The 19,099-nt window shown below is 32.7% G+C and overlaps 2 protein-coding genes and 1 pseudogene across 2 annotated transcripts; 1 reads left to right on the forward strand and 2 right to left on the reverse strand.

Moving 5' to 3' along the window:
• Window positions 1–5,100: 5,100 nt before the first annotated feature.
• Window positions 5,101–10,482, forward strand: LOC145161496 (uncharacterized protein At1g28695-like). Its single transcript, XM_079081031.1, has 3 exons — window positions 5,101–5,490; window positions 5,609–5,986; window positions 9,778–10,482. Exons 1-3 carry the CDS (start codon window positions 5,344–5,346, stop codon window positions 10,294–10,296), a joined length of 1,044 nt encoding a protein of 347 aa, XP_078937157.1. The 5' UTR covers window positions 5,101–5,343; the 3' UTR covers window positions 10,297–10,482.
• Window positions 10,483–10,538: 56 nt separating this feature from the next.
• On the reverse strand, window positions 10,539–11,908 carry LOC145158693 (uncharacterized protein At1g28695 pseudogene; annotated as a pseudogene).
• Window positions 11,909–14,049: 2,141 nt separating this feature from the next.
• LOC145156187 (uncharacterized) lies at window positions 14,050–17,861 on the reverse strand. The gene is made up of 10 exons (XM_079075662.1): window positions 17,739–17,861; window positions 16,085–16,146; window positions 15,978–16,017; window positions 15,720–15,789; window positions 15,543–15,636; window positions 15,428–15,463; window positions 15,280–15,323; window positions 15,131–15,174; window positions 14,944–15,051; window positions 14,050–14,871 (listed from the first exon to the last, which is right to left on the reverse strand). Exons 1-9 carry the CDS (start codon window positions 17,859–17,861, stop codon window positions 14,947–14,949), a joined length of 618 nt encoding a protein of 205 aa, XP_078931788.1. The 3' UTR covers window positions 14,050–14,871; window positions 14,944–14,946.
• Window positions 17,862–19,099: the final 1,238 nt, after the last annotated feature.

The following is a 19,099-nucleotide window of genomic DNA, read 5'->3' on the forward strand; positions in this document are numbered from 1 at the left end:
GGGTTTCAAGGGCTTTTTGACCACTTAACACATTAAGCCATCACTAAAAACACCTATAAGGGTAAAAATTAACTTCTTAACAGAAATAGCATGATTTAATCACAGAAACATATCCATTTGATTCATGGTGGAATTTAACATAAGTTTTAGAAATCAACAAGAAGAATTGTGACTCCAAAACTTTGATCAAAGCATAAACTTGAGCAATAAACTTAATGAAGGTGTTCATAAGCAATTTTGACAGCAATAAACCATCAAAATTACACCCAATAGAACTAGAATTAAACATATGAACATTCAAAGATTGTAAGGAAGAAGATGATATGATCAATAACACCAAAAAGAAAGGAATTGACTATGTTATTAACCAATTCTCTTCGGTTGATGAATGAATTTCAAAAGAAAAGAATCAAAGACTCACCAAGGACGATTCCTAGCCCCAAATTGACTTACAAAACTCGCAGCCTTCTTCCCCTCTCCTTCACGTTCGGTTTTTTTTTTCTTTGCGTCAGATCGCAAGTGCAGCCCAAAAACAATTGTGAAGTGTTTTGATGCGTACATGTAACCACAGGAAATTAAAACGTTCCAAGCACTCCTTAAAGCCTCTAACAATTTTAATTGTGGTTAAAAAAGATTGGACGTAACTGCCGGCTACAAGGAGGGTTCGACGGAATTCATTAATGTATTAAACGCATGAGCAATTAATCATATTTCTAGTTTGGTCCCTCAAAACTTGCCATAATGACGCTTTAATCTCAAAACTCAAAGCACGACATTTCTATTACTTTCAAGATTAACAATTTAACCCCTCAAACTTTTATAAGCATTTCAACTAAATATTCTTCCAAAATATTATGACATAAAAATCTCACTTTCATTTTATTTTATAAATTGGATTCGAAATAACCTTACGAAAATATATATCCGAGTAACGGAAACTAACGTCGTTAACAAAATGATTTTTCGGGTCGTTACATAATAGTAAACAGATAATCATGCAGATCTGAACAGATCACTACAGAATAGCAACATCCTAAAGCAGGATAACAATCTACCGGGCCGACATTGGTGCCTTCGACCCACAAGTACAGTGAGGAAACTCACCTCACAGTATGAAATGTAGCCGAACAAATCACAACTCCAACTGCTGATTCTACAGGTCACGTATACAACAAACAGTGGCCTAATCTCAAACTATTGCTCAAATACCCTAAATACCCATAAGTTAAATGGTCAAATCCTTGTCAAAGTCAAGGTTAAAAAGTCAAAGATCCACTTGAGATGAATACGCCCTGTGTATTCCCCTCTACGCCCAGCGTAGAGGGTGGCTCTTAAAATATGGGTTCCAAACCTCGTACGCGCGGTGTACCTCCAGCAACGCCCAACGTAGCAGCATAGAATCCCCATTTCACCATTAAGTCCTTATTTCGTTAAGCCAAAGCACCAAACTTTAGATCCACATAAATAGGGGCGTCTTAATGGATAAAGTCTCTGGATTTATTCATTTGCATGCATACAAGAGGGTATAAACTCAAACCCTTAGTCCAAAAGTCATTTAAAGCTCCAAAACTCTTGCATGGATTAATGAAAGTGTCCAAGCTCTCATTTTTATGAATTATGAGCTTAAAAACTACATAAACTACATTTCAAGGACCTGCAATAGCTCATACTCCATTAGACCAAAGCTAAGGGACCAAAAATATACACAAACTCTATACTAGCAAGATCTAAGCAAACAATTTCTCAAGTTCCAAGCTTTATACCTTCAAATGATGCTTAAGGGTGAGATACTTCTGGATCTAGGTTGCCTTGAGCTTCTAAGGTGATTCCACTATCTTCTCATTCCTTCAAGAACACCAAATATACACTCTCAAGCTCAAAAATACTCACACAATGGATTAGGGTTTGCAAAGGATGATTTAGGAGACGGGGGTTGATGATGGGAAAGGTCTTGAGGAGATAATGATGTTTAAATAGGGCCCAAACCCTAAAAATTAGAGTTTGCACCCTAGCCACGTACGTCCAACGTACGCATGGGTACGCCCAGCGTACGCATAAAAACACTCATTCCTCTTTAAGTGATCTACGACATGCATATGCCCCCAAGTACGCATGGATTAAAGACCAATTTTGCATAATACTTTCACTTAGGGTTAAAAATGGAAATTTTCTAGATATCGGGGTGTTACAGGGACTGCAACTGTTCCATGACGTCCATCCGATAACTGCCAAACTAAAGGTATTGGATCCAAAACCGTCCCATCCGCTCTCTATGGACAATAAGCCTTAACATGGCCTAGCTAATTGCAAAAAAAACATACCCTCGACTCCCACTCACTACAGTCCCGACTGTAGTGACCCTCCCGACCGCACCCGAAATAACCATAAATCAGCGTATAACAAATACCGTCGTGTGCCAAACCAAACCTGCCATAAAATTCGTGAATCTCTTGTTCTCCTGACCGGTCGTCATTAACCCTGGTCTTCTTGACGGTTGATACTGATGCGTGAATCTGATCTTGCTTTTGCTTCTATTGTTGGGTCTCCAACTCTAACTCTCTGTCCCTGGCTGCCTCCATTAAACCAGAAAAGTCTTATGATCAGAAATGCTCACGAACTCCAGGATCTCCTCCCTCGACATGTCATGGTAGCAAGTCATCATCATCTCCTCTGTTACCGTATACTATGGGAAAATCAACGCTCTCTCTCTGAAGTTAGCGGTGATCTCAGCGACCATTTCTATATTCTGCTCTAGCGCCAAATGCTCCCAAGCCAACTGCTAAACCTCAATCGTTGGATCAAACTCTCTCTTGAATCAGATAACAAAATCCTCCCAAGTCATAGACTCGACTACACTTGGTTCGAGCCCCTGAACAACCTCACGCCACCAATCCCTTGCCCCATCACACAGAGAAAGAAGGTGATTGAAAGGTAAGTGAAATCTTGCCTAAACAACTGGAAACAGATTGTGATGTCTTTAATTTGGTCCAAAAACCCAAAATTGGTCCAAAACACGAAGTAGGATCAAAGAATCGATGATTAAGGTGGGAACTCTTACCGACGACGACTTCAGCGGAATCTTCAAAATGCGGCTTGTGGCAGATACGACGGTAATTCGAGGTTGGTAAAGCAAAATTAATCGGTGTGGTAATTGGAGTTGCAAGGAGACCCGTGTCGTGAAGAAAGAAAGCATGGCGGGCGACTCATCTGAATAAAGAGGACAACTAAACAAAAGAAAAGGATAAGACGCAAATTTAAGGATCGTATACTACACAGAGAAGACGCGATGTCAGATATTTGTGCAAACGAAAGCAATATATGTGTGTTCAAGATAGATGAGTCAAGATTTACCAGACGGTGGGAAGCAGTTGAAAAATGAGCAGAAGACATATGCACGACCTGTAACAAAGCAAATGTAGTAGAACGATCGGAAGATGATGACGGTGAAACCACTTCGGCTCCAAACCACAGGCGTTCAAGTCGGCTTGAAACTATGCATTGTTCCTAAACCGGAACGACATTTATTATGTATAATAATAGGTATATATAGCATGGCATTTTATAAATAGGTACATGGTTTAAATTATAGTAAAGATTAAAATATTGATAGTGTTGGATGATTGATTTACAATGTAATTTACCTAAGCATTTAAATAGAGTGGTTAATCATTTTTTTTAAGTTTTTTTATTCTAATTTTTATTTAATTTTCAATCTTTCAAAATTTTATAATTACTTTGTAATTTATTAAATATTTATGTATAAATAAAAAAACTTTTAAGTTTTAACCACGTATAATTTAACAAACCACCCGCTAATTTAACAAACATATCCTCAAACTTTTATTTTTATAAGTTACTTTTCTTTATATGTGCTATGTGTTAACTCATATTACCGATAAGAGTAGTCCAATGCCGGTCTTTATCCACAAATTATAAAAAATTTATGTACTTCATTTCTAAATAAAAATAAAGTTTAATATATACAACAAATATTTATAAAAAAAATAATAATAAAAAAAAATAAAACAACAAGTGGCATGTGATAAAAAATCACTTTTTTCTTTTTCTTTTTGATTTTTTTTATCTAATTGTTTAACTAGTTGACGACTAATACCCATAAACATTGTATTAGTATTATATATATATTAAAGTTTTGAAATATTTTAACAGTAAAGTGGCCCCTTTAAAAGTGGCATCTTTTTTTGTCAATTTTGGTCCTCCAACTTAAACATTGTCTCTTCACCTTTATACTTTTGTTCACAAACAACCCTTTCACTTTGGTTTGAATTTTTCATAACCCCCGTCTTTTATTACATATTATTAGTATTTAGTCTTTTGGCAGAAATGGTCCCTCATTATTATTATTATTATTATTATTATTATTATTATTATTATTGTTAGACAAAATTACACCATTGGTCCCTGTGGTTTACCAGATTTAACATTCTCTTTTTGGTTTTAAATTAATGTTTTATTTATTAGAAAATATTCACCCAATATCATAAACCCACCCACCATCTGTCATCACCACCACCACCACCACCGCCAAAATTACATAAATGGTCCATATGGTTTACCCATGGTGACAAATTCAGTCCCTACTACCTGAAAAGACCAAATTACCCTCACATTAACGGACAAAAAGCAATTGTCTATATTTTCCGGATTGGTTTTCCGACTTCTGCCATACATGGCAATAAAGTTCAATTTGTGAGACCATTTCTTTATTTTTCTCATTTATTGCAAGAAATAATGATTTAGATTTCTTTACTTATGTAATTAGATGACATTGTTTATCTTCATTTACTAGATTATCTCAATGCAATTCAACATGCTACTTTACTTTACAAAGCAGTATCTTCCGACCCCGGCAACGCCGATGAATCTTTTCTAGTTATTTAATTAGTGAAATTAAATAATACGTATGTCGTTAAATATTAAAAATGTCGTTTCACATGACAAAAACAATAAAATCTTATAAAATGAAATCATAACTTTTAGCAATTACTTTGTAAAAAGCAACCACAGACATACAAATAGAGATTATTTCATTTTTATAACTATATATTAATATTATTCTAATATTTCTCTAAGTTTCCAAATACGAAACGTTTATAAAAATCATAACTATTAAAACGAACAAATCAAAACCCCCCATATTACGACTATATGAAGTCAAGTTCCATATGAATTCCGATTTTAAGTTTTAACATCCCAAATCACCATATTCGACTCCCTCAAAAATATATTCCTAGAAAAATAAAACAGCCTCCGACCACCACAAACCACCGCACTCCTCTACCACAACGTCATCATCGTATTCACCAAACAGAAGCAGCAGCAATGGATCAATCTACCAAAGCTGGAATCCCTATTGCCCTTTGCACTGTATTGCTTATATCCATATCTTTTATCTACATTTTATCAGAGAAAAACACATCGGTTTCCATAACACAAAAGGTTTCTCCTTCCAAACCCTCATCATCCATGGTAGGAACAGGATCCATCATACTTGCATTCATTTTCTTGAATTATATATATAAGAACAAAACTAAACAAGTAATTAATACATACTAAAACTTATCGTCTTTTTACCTTGTGATTGCAGCGTAAGACCTCGACGTATAGAGATGAATTAGAAGCAGCATTGCGGGGAGCTTCCATGGCGAACAAAACCGTTATCATAGCCATTGTGAACAAAGCCTACACTGAGGGCGATAAACCGATGCTAGATATATTTCTAGATGGGTTTTGGCTTGGAGAAGATACACGATCTTTAACGAACCACCTTCTGATTGTGGCAGTTGATCAGACGGCGTTTGACCGATGCAAGTTTCTTAGATTACACTGTTACAGACTGAAGACCGACGACGAGGATTTCGTCGGAGAGAAGGTTTACATGTCGGAGGACTTCATAAAGATGATGTGGCAAAGAACCCGTTTCCTCGGAGATGTTCTCCGGCGTGGATACAACTTTGTTTTTACGGTAAGTCCGTTTTAATTACTTCATCTTAATTTCTTTATGCTTATAACATCTTTAGCTACGGAAATAAAGATTTGACTCGAAATTTATAAATCCATTTAATTGGTGAGTGACTATGTGAATTACGCGTTGTCACTTGTCAAGTTGTCACCATGAGAAAAATGAAATTAAGAAAGCTCTTATTATATCATGAAAATACTCCCTCATTACTTGATTTCCATTATTTGTAGTTGATAAATGCATCAAAATACCCCCTGATTACCTATAATAGATTTTTTTTAGAAATAATTGAAATTCCTTAATTGTCTAAATGTTTGGATTAATCGTTTTACCGATGGTTTTAATTATTTTTTATGTTAAGTATCTGGCCTTTAATTGGCTTAACTGGTTGTACGGGAAAAGGGATTGGGAAACTCGTTTAGGTCTCTTGGGTTTAATTTTGTTAATTTGTTTGTCTTTACTATCTACTTTATTGTTAATTGTTAATTTTCTTTTAATGAAGTCTAAGTGTTCAAAAAAAAAAATCATGATACACGTGACTTATTTTACTATATATTTTTTAAAAAGTGATTCGTATACAATAATTTATATTTTATAGAATTGTATAATATAGTATTTTAAAACACACATTATTGTGTACCAAGGAAAAAAATATTACCCCCTACAAACATATTTTTTTAGGTATATTAGGTACAAACATATTTTTTAGGTATATTTATATGCATTTAAAAGAGTATAAAGTGAAATGTTGTACTTTTATATGTACCCCTTACAACTTCAGTTTTGACCTTTCTTATTTATAGAATTCAAAGAATTTTAATTTGTATGACCTTTCTTCTATATAGAATTCAAAGAATTTTAATTTGTATGACCTTTCTTCTATATGGAATTCAAAGAATTTTAATTTGTATGACCCAAGGGATCTATCAATATTAACGTTTCCCTTTCCATTCATTAATATCTACAGTAAGTCCACAACCATAACGGAAGATGAATTAATAAATAAGATTTAATTATATTAATAATATAATAAAATTTAATTATATTAATAATATAACAATGAAACTTGAAATATATATATATATATATATATATATATATATATATATATATATATATATATATATATATATATATTAGTGTAGTACATATTTCATTTTTACATGCAAAATATTCATATTTCAGTTTTAGATGATCATTGATATATACTTCGTCTAAAACAACTTTGTGGCATAAATAGGAAAAGGATAAAAAAAATCATTTCATAAACAGACATATAACATGTGTTTTATATTTACAAACAAATATTTTATGTATATATACTTAATAATATTTATTAAATGGATAACTCACAAAAAGAACCATATGATTATGAAGAACTAAAAAAGACCATATGATTATGAAGAACAAAAAAAAAATTAAGACCATATGATTATGAAGAAGTAATGTAAGTTGACTAATTTTTATTCATCTCCCTTATGATCATTATTCCAAAATGGGGCATTTCGAATTTCAAAAGGTACATTATGAGGATGTTTGGATAAATTAGTTTATAGTTTATTGGTTTATAGCGGTGAGAGAAAACAGTTTTTGTAAAAATGTTTGGATTAGAAATAAGCAATAAGTTATAAGCAATGGGTGATGCTTATTAAAATTAGCTTATTTAGTTTATCCTCACCACAATAACATGATTTTTAATGTTTTCTATCCAAACACTTAAACTTAAACTTAGCTTATAGCGGTAGGGATAAGCAATAAGCTATAGGCACCATCTTTTTTCTCTATCCAAACATTCTCTATATATATTTTCTTTCATTTGCTAACCAAACAAATATCAAAAATCCATCTACCCTTTTAAATCCAAAATGTTTACTACGATTGATATTTTAATTAATGACAAAATTGAAAAAATGATATATGTGGTTATTAGAAATATGTGTTTCAATGGTCCAATTTTAAATATCTTATATGGTTTTGGTCTCTATCTTGTTAACTTTAACATTTTGGCTATTAATTTGTTTTAAATAACAATTTTACCCTATCTTGTTAACTTTAATATTTCGGCTATTAACTTATTTAAAATAACAATTTTATCCTCAAAGACCATTTCTATAATTGTGTCATTTTACCAAACCATAGGGACCATTTTTTTGTATATTCTTTTTAAATTTTATTGAATTATTATATATTAATTCTTTTATTTACTTCTTTTTCAAGTTCTTTTTATTGGATTAATTCTTGTAATTGAATTATTATAAATTAATAAATATTATTTTTAATATATAATATTTATATATTAATAAATATTACTCTATTGGATTATTGATTTCTTTTAGTTAATTCTTTAATTAATTCATTTTTATTGCATTAATTCTTTTTTTGTCGGACTGGGTTTTGAGACATATATTTTGGACAACACCACTCACGGACCAGGTGATGGTGGTGATATTGTATAATATATGTTATCTTCCAAATATTTAAATAAATTAGGAGACATTGGATTAGTGTGATTTTTTTAGGGTTTTTTATTTAAAATAATAAATAAACAATCAAAATAATTTTTTAAAAAAAAGTTTAAAAAATTAATAAAAAAGAATTAATGAAATAAAAAAAATTAAAAAAATTAATGTATAATAATTCAATAAAATTAAAAGGAATGGATGTGGAATTAAAAAGAATTTATTAATGTATAATAATTCAAAAAAACTAAAAAAAAGTTAAAAAAATCCGTAATCCAATAAAATAATAATTATTAATATATAAATATTATATATTTAAAATAATATTTAATAATAATAATCCAATAAAAATGAAATTAAAAAATAAAATTAATAACTCAATTAAATAATATTTATTAATATATAAATATTATATATTAAAAATAATATTTAGTAATAATACAATAAAAAAAATTAATCCAATAAAAAAACTTTTAAAAAATATTTAATAATTCAATAAAATTAAAAAATAACATGGAAAAATGGTCATTATGGTTTGGTAAAAGACATAATTTTATAAATGGTTGGTAAATATAAAATTGTTATTATAAATAAAAATTAACAGTTCAAATGTTAAAGTCAACAAAGATAAAGATCAAACACGCATAAGGTATCCATAATTATACAACTAATGCATTACCAATTGTTTTTGGATTAAAATCATATACTTTTAACAACCACACACGACATTTTTGTAATTTTGTCTCAATTAAGTGAAATATATTTATGTTCTTATTTTCTTTTTGTTAAAGTTTGGTAATAAACTAAGGATTTTTTTTGAAATTTTGGATTTAATTGATTTCGTAATTCAAGCTAACATGTTCCTCAAATTTTGGAATACATTTTTTTTTACTTTATTAATTGTAAGGTTCGGTTCGAAATGTGAAATCCGAAAAATAAATATGGAAATACTTGCTCCGTACCTTTGATGTTAAATAAAACTAATCCGAAACAATATTAATTTTATCCCAAATGCCATTTTCTAGGTAAATCGAAAAAATTGTATCGTTAATAGCCCAATGTTCTCCGTAATGATGTGATATTTACGTGTATATTTATAAAAAATTAAAATAAAAAAAAAATCGAATGTATCAACTATCAAATTTAATATCGCTATCTATATATTAATACCTATACCTATACATATATGAAAATATACACCAATTGCATCACGCGCGCCCTCACCCATACGATTCTTTGACATTCTGTGATGAAACTTGAGTCATGGTTCTCTTTGACAATTGATATGTTGTGTTGAAATCTGGTACTAATGGTTGTAAGTTGAATCAATTACAGGACACAGATGTATTATGGCTAAGAAATCCATTTCCACACCTAACTCTGAATTACGAAACTGCTGACCTTCAGATCAGTGTCGACCAGTTTAACGGCAACCAGTGGTCACAGAAAAACCCCATAAACACTGGTTTCTACATGATCCGATCCAACAACAAGACCATCGCTTTGTTCGATAAATGGTATGGAGAAAGAAACAAATCACCTGGGAAAAAGGAACAAGATGTTCTTATTGAGTTAATGAAGAAAGGAAGTTTTAAAAGGTTGGGAATTAGGGTTAGGTTTTTGGACACCCTTTATTTCAGTGGATTTTGTCAAGATAGTAGAGATGTTAAGATCGTTTCCACCTTTCATGCCAATTGTTGCCGGAGAATCAAAGCCAAAGTCTCCGATTTAACTGCTGTTATTCATGATTGGAAGAGATTTAAAGATCCCTCACCTTCACCGTTAGCCAATAAAACCATGGAGGAATTTAGATGGTCCAGTCATTCAGCTTGCGAAAAATCATGGATTTCATAACTTCTACTAATTTGATGGTAAGATCGATGATCCCATATATGATGGGGTTGTTTGTTATCTCCTTCGAAATGAGTTGTAAATTATTGTTTTCATACTCCAGATTGTTTAAATGTTACGATTATTTTGTTCAAATCATGTACGTATCATGTCATAGTGAATAAAACCAGAAGGTATAATTTTCGAGTCTTCTTATTATATATTTATAGAATATTACAAAAGTGAAGTCCAAAACAGTACTCCAATCATCTTCGGTTCCATGAATTACGACAAGCTCGGTGATCGGACCAATGAAACTCAGATACATCATCGTTGAAGGAAGCTTTAAACCTCCTCCAATCATGAAGAACCTTGATCAAATCAGATTCCTTTGCCTTAATGCTCCGGCAACAATTCGCATGAACAGTGGAAACCTTCTTAACATCTTTACTATTCTCACAAAATCCACTAAAAAAGATGGTGTCTAAAAACCTTACTCGAAGACCTAATCTTTCAGACTCCCCTCTTCGCATCAGATCCAATAGAACATCTTGTTCCTTCTTCCCTACTACTGAATTGTCTTTCTCTCCATACAATTCATCGTACAAAGCAATCGTTTTGTTGTTTGATCTGATCATGTAGAACCCCGTGTTAATCGGGTTGTCTTCCGACCACTGGTCGCCATTAAACTTATCAACACTGATTTGAAGGTCCAAGCTTTCGTCGACGTTCAGCCTTGGAAACGGATCCCTTAGCCATAATACATCCATATCCTGTAAATTTCAAGAACAAAATTAAAGCTTCAACTAAACAAATTTTATTAATTGGTTGGTTGACCAGTCGTTTTTTCGTACAGTGAAAATAAAGTTGTAGCCATGCTTAAGAACATCTCCAAGAAAAAGGGTTATTCGCCACATCATTTTTAGTAAATCACCCGCCATGAAAAGCGTCTCGTCACCTTCTGTTTTCAATTTATAGCAGTGCAATTGTAAAAAGGTGCACCTGTCGTAAGCCGGTTGATCAACTGAAACGACTAAAAGCTGTTTAGTAAGCTTATATGTATCTTCTCCTACCCAAAACCCGTCAAGAAATATATCCAGCATCGGTTTATCTCCTTCCGTGTATGCTTTATTCACAAAGGCTATGATCAGAGTTTTGTTTTCGTTTGAAACTTTTGCCAATGCCTCTTCTAACACAGCTCCATAACTCTTTTCATCAGCTTTAGATGATGGTGATGGTGATTGTGGTGCTGGTAAATGCGTAGGATGGTAAAACCTATGGGTTATGTTGGTTATTGACACAGATCCATCTTTGTCGGATCCAAGATATATGAATACAAGAGACACAACAGAGAAAATCCAGAGGCCAAGAAGGATTCGAGCCGTAGGGAATTGATCTGCTGATATTTCTTGTTCTAGTGTTCTCATGACGATGGAAATGGTGTTTTCCGGCGAATTTTGGTGGTGGATGACTGGCCGGAGTTAGGGAGGGTTGTTATGTGATATTGTTGGATGGATAAAGTTTCATGGTGATGAAAAATATGCGAAAAGTTTGAGGAAATTGAAGAAATTTGATTGATAAAGAGAGGAAAGAAAGAGGGAAGATGATGATCATGATACAAACCATTTGACATGCAACGAACATAACTAACCTAAGTGAGATGTGATGAAGCTCAATGGACAAGCGACTTGTTTGTCTAATTAAGAGGACGTCTTTCTACTATACAAATTCGGATATGAAGTATTGTGGAAATACATCAAAAACCTTCATATTAAAATTAAATACAAAACGGTCCACATCCCATATAAAACATTCCGAATCATGTGTTCAAATCTACCTAAAATGTGATTAAATATTTGTAACATTTTACGATGTTTTTAATTTTTTCATAAAACAAATAGTATTTTAGGAAATCAAAGAAGAGACAAAATAACCAATTTGACCAACTTAAACCTAAATTCATTTTGGCCTATATCTTTTGAGGCAAGGTTTCTAGCATTGCACTATAAGTACCTGAGTATTAGCGGCGACAGGCGTCACCGCTAAAAATTCGGTTTGTCACCGCTAATAGCTTTTACGGAAACCTGTCGCCACTAAAAGGTCGTCGATTTCAAATAATTGGATGGTTGCCATCACGATTGAAAATATTTGTTAGCTTAAGGAAATGGTTGATCATTGTTTTCGTTCGTGTATATTTGGTTATGTATATATTGATTAAAAACATGGATTTCTCATTTTTTTGTAGAGGCTTGAGTTGAGGTATTGCTATTGTATATTTCTTTATGTCCTTGTATAATTAATGGTGTACTAGCGAACATAACAATTAGGATATTATGATTTTATTTCCACAATTTATGATAAGTTTCTTCACTGCTTTACCCTTTTTACGTTCCTACATTTTCAACATGCTTATTCAATTTAGGTTAGGTTTGTTACGATTTGATTATGCAGGTCTTTGTTCTACTTTGATGGAAAACCACAACAAAGTTCGCCATTGGTCACAATGTCTACATTTGATGATATATATTACTAGATGGATTGCAATGGTCTTGTTACACTTTATCTTTTCGGAAAAAGGTAAATTATCTATGTTTCTTTTTCATAATTTTTAAGATACGGTTTTCTGTGCTTATTTTTAACCCATCAAAAAAGTAGTGGAAAGCAAATAGAAATGTAGTGGTTTCTTCGCCATTTTTTACTCGGTGTAATGTCAATTGAACAAAACTAAAAAAGTTAATAACTCAGGATATACAATTAGAGATCCTTATCGATGTCAAACCACCGAATTGACCAACCAATTGATATTTAAATTTTTTTTGGTTCATATATAACAAAAAACATAATAACCACATAATATTTTATAACATATTATCTAAGAATGATATATTTTTTCTGTTAATCGTAAAAACCATATTTACCCACAGTTCACACCTGGTCTTTTTTGTTTGCCAAATTTTGATGTTTAGACACAGTTCAGCAAATATACTCTAATTACTTACCAACTAACTGGGACAGAAAATGAAAAAAAACACATATAATCTTTGAGACGTTAAAACCAAATAAAAACCTCAAGAAATTAAAAAAGATTTCAAAAACAAACAATGAAAAGAAACCATGCTATAATTCCGTTACAAAAAAGGGTTCTATCCACTAAAGACTTACCCAAAACCTAGTTGAAACAATGAACTAAAGAGATATGTATTTAGGACAGCTGTAAAAAATTTAAAAACCTTAAGAGCTATAAAATATATTAAACATACTTGATTGTTAAAATCGGAATAAAAGAAGTAAAAAGGGAAGATCGTCACTACAAGAAACAGGACCTATAGGGACGACAAATGTCGTCTCTATAGGTTAAAAACTCGTCCCTATAGGTATCCAGGACGACATGTCGTCCCTATAGCTTTTGTCACCATAGCCCCGTCGCAATAGATCTTTTTGGTCGTCGCTACAAAATTTCGTCGCAATAGGTATCCTTTAGAGACGACATGTCATCTTGTTCTGGTTCGTCGCTATACGGTTTCAGTCTCCATAGACGAAGCTATAGAGGCGACATGTCGTCTCTATAGGTGTATCTTTAGAAACAACATGTCATCCACATAGATAGCCCTTTAGTGACAACATGGCGTAGTGGTAGATGCACCAGTAGAGATGACATATCGTCTCTATAGATGCACCTATAGAAACGATATGTCGTCTCTATAGGTATGTCCATATAGCTTATTTTTTTTTCTCTATAATTTTCCAGTTTTCACATCACAAAATTGCTAAAGCAACTAAAACGGTAAATTTAATTGCAAAGCATTGAAATATGATACAATCTCAAAACACTGCATTATTGCAAATATAATTCATATGAAGAACAAAATTATTAACTTGAGGAAATTTGAATAATCTTCACATGCCTTATCATTTGTGTACATAACACTACATTCTACATGATTTATAAAAAACAGCATCAACAATGGATTGCTTCTCATCATTGCGTGCCCTTCTTTGCTCCCTAAAGATCTTCTTCCAAATGGTATAATATTTTGCTTTCTGGGTGTTCAGCTAGGGGTTTAGCATCCTACTTGCATTGCAAATATGATAGTTTGTACATCTCTCTGTGAATCAATTCGGTATTGACTTGGAATGCAAAGAAATGAATCAAAACAAAAAAGCACATTTGAATCCTTGGTGTCAATAAGCTATATGATATATATAAATGGCCATTTATATTGGACCAAATCCAAACCACAGGGACAAAAAATGTAACTTACCCTATTTTTCATTACTTTATAAGTGGAAATTATTAAAAGGAAAATGCATTATTTATAAAGATTATGTTGAACTTACAATCTGGAGCACATTTGCTTCCATAACCTCTGTTTACTTGGCTGGATTTTTTGAACAACATTATGACAAGCTTCTCTAATAAGCATATGTCATGTAATTTATTTCCATTTTCCATCAAAAAAACAAACTAAATAAGACACTGCAAATAAAAAAAAAAATAAGAAAACAAATGTTCACCTGCAAAACAAGACTTCCAGAGTAGTCAACAATTCCTCCAATAACATCTAATGTTCCAGGTGCTCTTGGCACATATATATCTTCCTGTATCAGCAAATAATGGGATGAACTCCAAGGAGGGCAAAATAGTCATTTTACTAGGGAAAAGAAAATTACCTCCTAATTAAAGAGACCAGCAGCAGCCTTGCGCTCACAAACATATTGTTTTTCAGTCAGAATCATGTAAAGCTTCTTATTCAGCCAAACTCCTAAAAAAACTCTACCCTTTGTTGGAGGTATAAAATAAAAACATAAGATGCTAATCAATAAGATAAAATATGAACTTTTATATACTGAATGTTACCCTGTGTAACACGACTTTCAACAGCTTCACTCTGGCTTCCAACACTGCTCCCTATAAGAAATCAGATTTGATACTTGATATTAAAAAGAAAAGCAAACAAAGATAAACATCTAAACATAACCACTAAATGAATATCATTGAAAGTTTGCCTGATAAAGAACTCGCATCCCTTGATTTTGTAGAAATTGAAGCCCTACAAATTCACATCATAGCTTATGACCAGATTAAATAGTGTATTATAGAAAACTAGAGTAACAAAAAAAGTAAAAACAATAATAGCAATGTTGGTGTGCATACCGTTGAGAATATGCTACTTTTTCCATTTTAACTTTTCTGCAATGTTTTAGACCAAGTTAATTTGTTAAAGTTAAAAACAAGGAAAACTAAAGTTCTTGAGACCAATGTCACTCACCCAGATTTGGAGCCATTAAAAGCTTCATTCTTTTGAAGATAACCGTGAGAATTACTAATATCTGCTAGAACTTTTCTTCCTACTTCACCTTGAGCTGTGATGTGAAGCATAAATTGTTAAAAAGTTGTACAAACAAGAAAACTTGTTTTACTGAAAGTAAAGTTGCATAATGCTTACTAGAGCTGATGAGCAACCCGTAGAGCAGAACGCAATCAACAGCTAAAGCAAATATCAACAACTTACACTCCTATGATAAAAGCAGATTTCATGTTGATAAAATCAGATTAATTACACGTGGTTGTGTATGAAATCAACAAAGACATAGTCTGTGTATGAAATCAGCAAATAACAGATTTTAGATAACTATAAAATCAGATTCAAAAAGAATCAACAAAGACATCGCATTCAAACAATGACAAAGAAATCGTAACTTACCTGAGTCGTCGATGCCTTAAACGTTGTATGTTCTAAGTTCCTAATTCCAATTACAGGTTGTCATGACAGTGATCAGTGTTGAAAACATATATCGGTGAAAAAAATACCTTTTAATCGCAAAAGCAAAATCCACAGAGAAATCGATACTCCATGCTTGAATAACCAATAACTATAAGGAAAATCAATAGAAAAATAGTTGATGTGGTTACAGTTTATCAGTATTGCATCTTCAAAACGAGAAGCTGTGAAAGAAAATCACAATTCTAGTTTCAAACACGTAATTGCTAACATAAACCTCAATTCCAGTTTCAAACAGATAATTACTAACCTAGGTCGTCGGAGTGGGGCTTGTATTCGTTAGAATTCGTAACCGGAGGCGAAAATGAAGTCGATAGTTAGAATCGTCGGAGTTGAAGCTAATCGTCGGTGGTCTTCGGCAACAAGCATAAGGATCGAGAGAGTGGAAGAAGATTTGCCGGGAGTGGGAGGTGAGGAAGTCGCCACGGGAGAATTGTCGATCGATCGATCGAGAGTGAGACGGTTGATTGAGCGTGCGTGAATTAAACGAAGGGGCCTGCTCTCGTAATTTCGGGCATAGAAAGCTATGGGGACGACAAGTCGTCCCTATAGTTATCCCCAAAATGATGTCCCAGTCTTATTTCCCTGAAATTATTAAATAAATATGTTATTTTTAATTTTTGTTATTTGTTAGACCGACAAGTCGTCGCCATAGGTGTTTAAAGAACGCACCAAATCCACTTCATTTTCCGCTTAACATGTTGAGACGACAAGTGGTCGCTGTAGCTTCAAAAGTCAAAAAAATCTGTCAACTCTATGGCGACGAGATGTCGTCCCTATAGGTAGCCTATAGCGACGACAGATGTCGCCCCTATAGATCTCGTCCCTATAGGTGTTTATTCTTGTAGTGCGTTTACATCTAAATGTCATCCTACTTTCAGTTTTAACCCATAATAGTATATCACTTCAATTTTAATGCCAGCTAAAATTTATTTTTAGCCTATTACAACATACTAGCATACTACTTTTGCTTCTTATTATTATAACAATATACATTCATTTTTTTCTTATTTAGGCATCATAGTTTCTATTGGCATCCTACTTTTCCAGATAAGAGTTTGTTTAACGTCTCAAATCAGCATGTGCATCTAAAATTGCACCCCACAAACGACCTTAAATTCATTTTCTTGATTTTTACCTTTTTACTGAAACATATGAACATTTAATTGGATTTATTAAGGGAATATGACTTATATGCCCAATGAAGTTCTCAAACCGTTCAAAAAACTCAATTATGTTTTGTCTGTTCAAGAAAACCCAACAAACTAACATTTTGTCCAAAAAAGCCCAACTAACTTACACTTTCGTTCACTTCTCATTTAGGGTCAACCGGATAATGAAAGTCAACGAAGGACATGGCTTATGACGTGTAATTAAATATCGGAAAATGACTTGTAAGACCAACGAAGTTTCAAAACCGTTCAAAAAACTCCAATCATGTTTTGTTTGTTGAAAAAAACCCAACGAACTTATGCTTTTGTTCAATTCTCATTAGAAGCAACCAGATTCATTAGGTATACAACTAGTTGGCAAATGACCTGGCATTATATTTAATGACAGGGAATAAACATATTAGAATTGCCCTTTATATATCGATTTAGGGCTTGGAGAAGAGAAAAACGAACGGCGTCTATGTTTGATCTCTTGTAATAGCTACTTCTTATTCTTCCTCTCAATGAAAACCTTTGTGGATGTGGACACCCTTCTTGGATTTGGACATCTAGAACGAAGGATCATCCAGAGAAAAAAGTTCAGGGCTTGTTCGAACAGATGAGTAAGTGTAACTGAAAGCTTTATCATGTCCATATTCTATCTATTTGTTTGGTTTCTTTAGAAAAACAGAAACCTATTAAAATGGACATGATAAAGCTTTCAATTAGACTTTCCAATCTGTTCGAACAAGCCATAAACATTATCTCTGGATGATCCTCCATTCTAGATGTCCAAATCCGAGAAGGGCGTCTACATCCACAAGAGTTTGCATCATCAAATATCTTCTTTATAGATCTTGAGTTGGACATCAATGATTGAGAGGCAGAAGAAGAAGAAGAAGAAGAAGAAGAAGAAGAAGAAGAAGCTATTACAAGAGATCGAACACAGACGTCGTTATTTTTTCTCTTCTCCAAGCCCTAAATCGATATATAAAGGGCAATTCTAATATGTTTATTCCGTGTCATTAAATATAATGTCATGTCATTTGCCAACTAGTTGTATACCTAATGAATATGGTTGCCTCTAATGAGAATTGAACAAAAGCGTAAGTTCGTTGGGTTTTTTTCAACAAACAAAACATGAGTGGGGTTTTTTGAACGGTTTTGAAACTTCGTTAGTCTTACAAGTCATTTTCTGATATTTAATTACACGTCATAAGTCATGTCATTCGTTGACTTTCATTAGCCGGTTTACCCTAAATGAAAGTGTAAGTTAGTTGGGCTTTTTTAGACAAAAGGTTAACTTCGTTGGGTTTTCTTGAACAGACAAAACATAATTGGGGTTTTTTGAACGGTTTCGAAACTTCATTGGGCTTATAATTCATTTTCCCATTTATTAAATGTGCCAATGTGCATTAGATACATTTAATATATCCAACCAAATGACACACACACACACACAAAGATGAAGTTCATGGATACAAGGTCAAGGTTCTACATCTTTGTTGTTTTTTTTTTGTTTTGTAACGATGTTTTTTTATATGCCTTTATAGTTTTTAATGTTACTCATCAATGAAAAATTCTTTCCACCAGCCAGGCAGCCACTCTTTCTGACCTGGAACATGCTACAACTGGCATGGTTTTTTTGGGTTAACCTCCTATGTACTAAGCGATGATTTTTTTTTCTTCAAAGATGAAGAAAGAACTGATGTAATCGGATAATAAAATTAGTTTTTCTAACGAAAATATTGTTGTGCAGATGGATGCTTGGAAGTACTGGGATGGAATTAGGAACTAGTAAAGTAGTGTCGATTTCAAGAAGTGACTATGTGTTTAGACTTAGATTTTGCTTCGTCTCAATGTTCCTGAAGTATTTTGGTGTCAAATGGGGAT

Source organism: Lactuca virosa, chromosome 2, assembly GCF_052849685.1.
Source record: "Lactuca virosa cultivar CGN04683 chromosome 2, Lactuca_virosa_CGN04683_v6, whole genome shotgun sequence".
Taxonomy (NCBI): domain Eukaryota; kingdom Viridiplantae; phylum Streptophyta; class Magnoliopsida; order Asterales; family Asteraceae; genus Lactuca; species Lactuca virosa.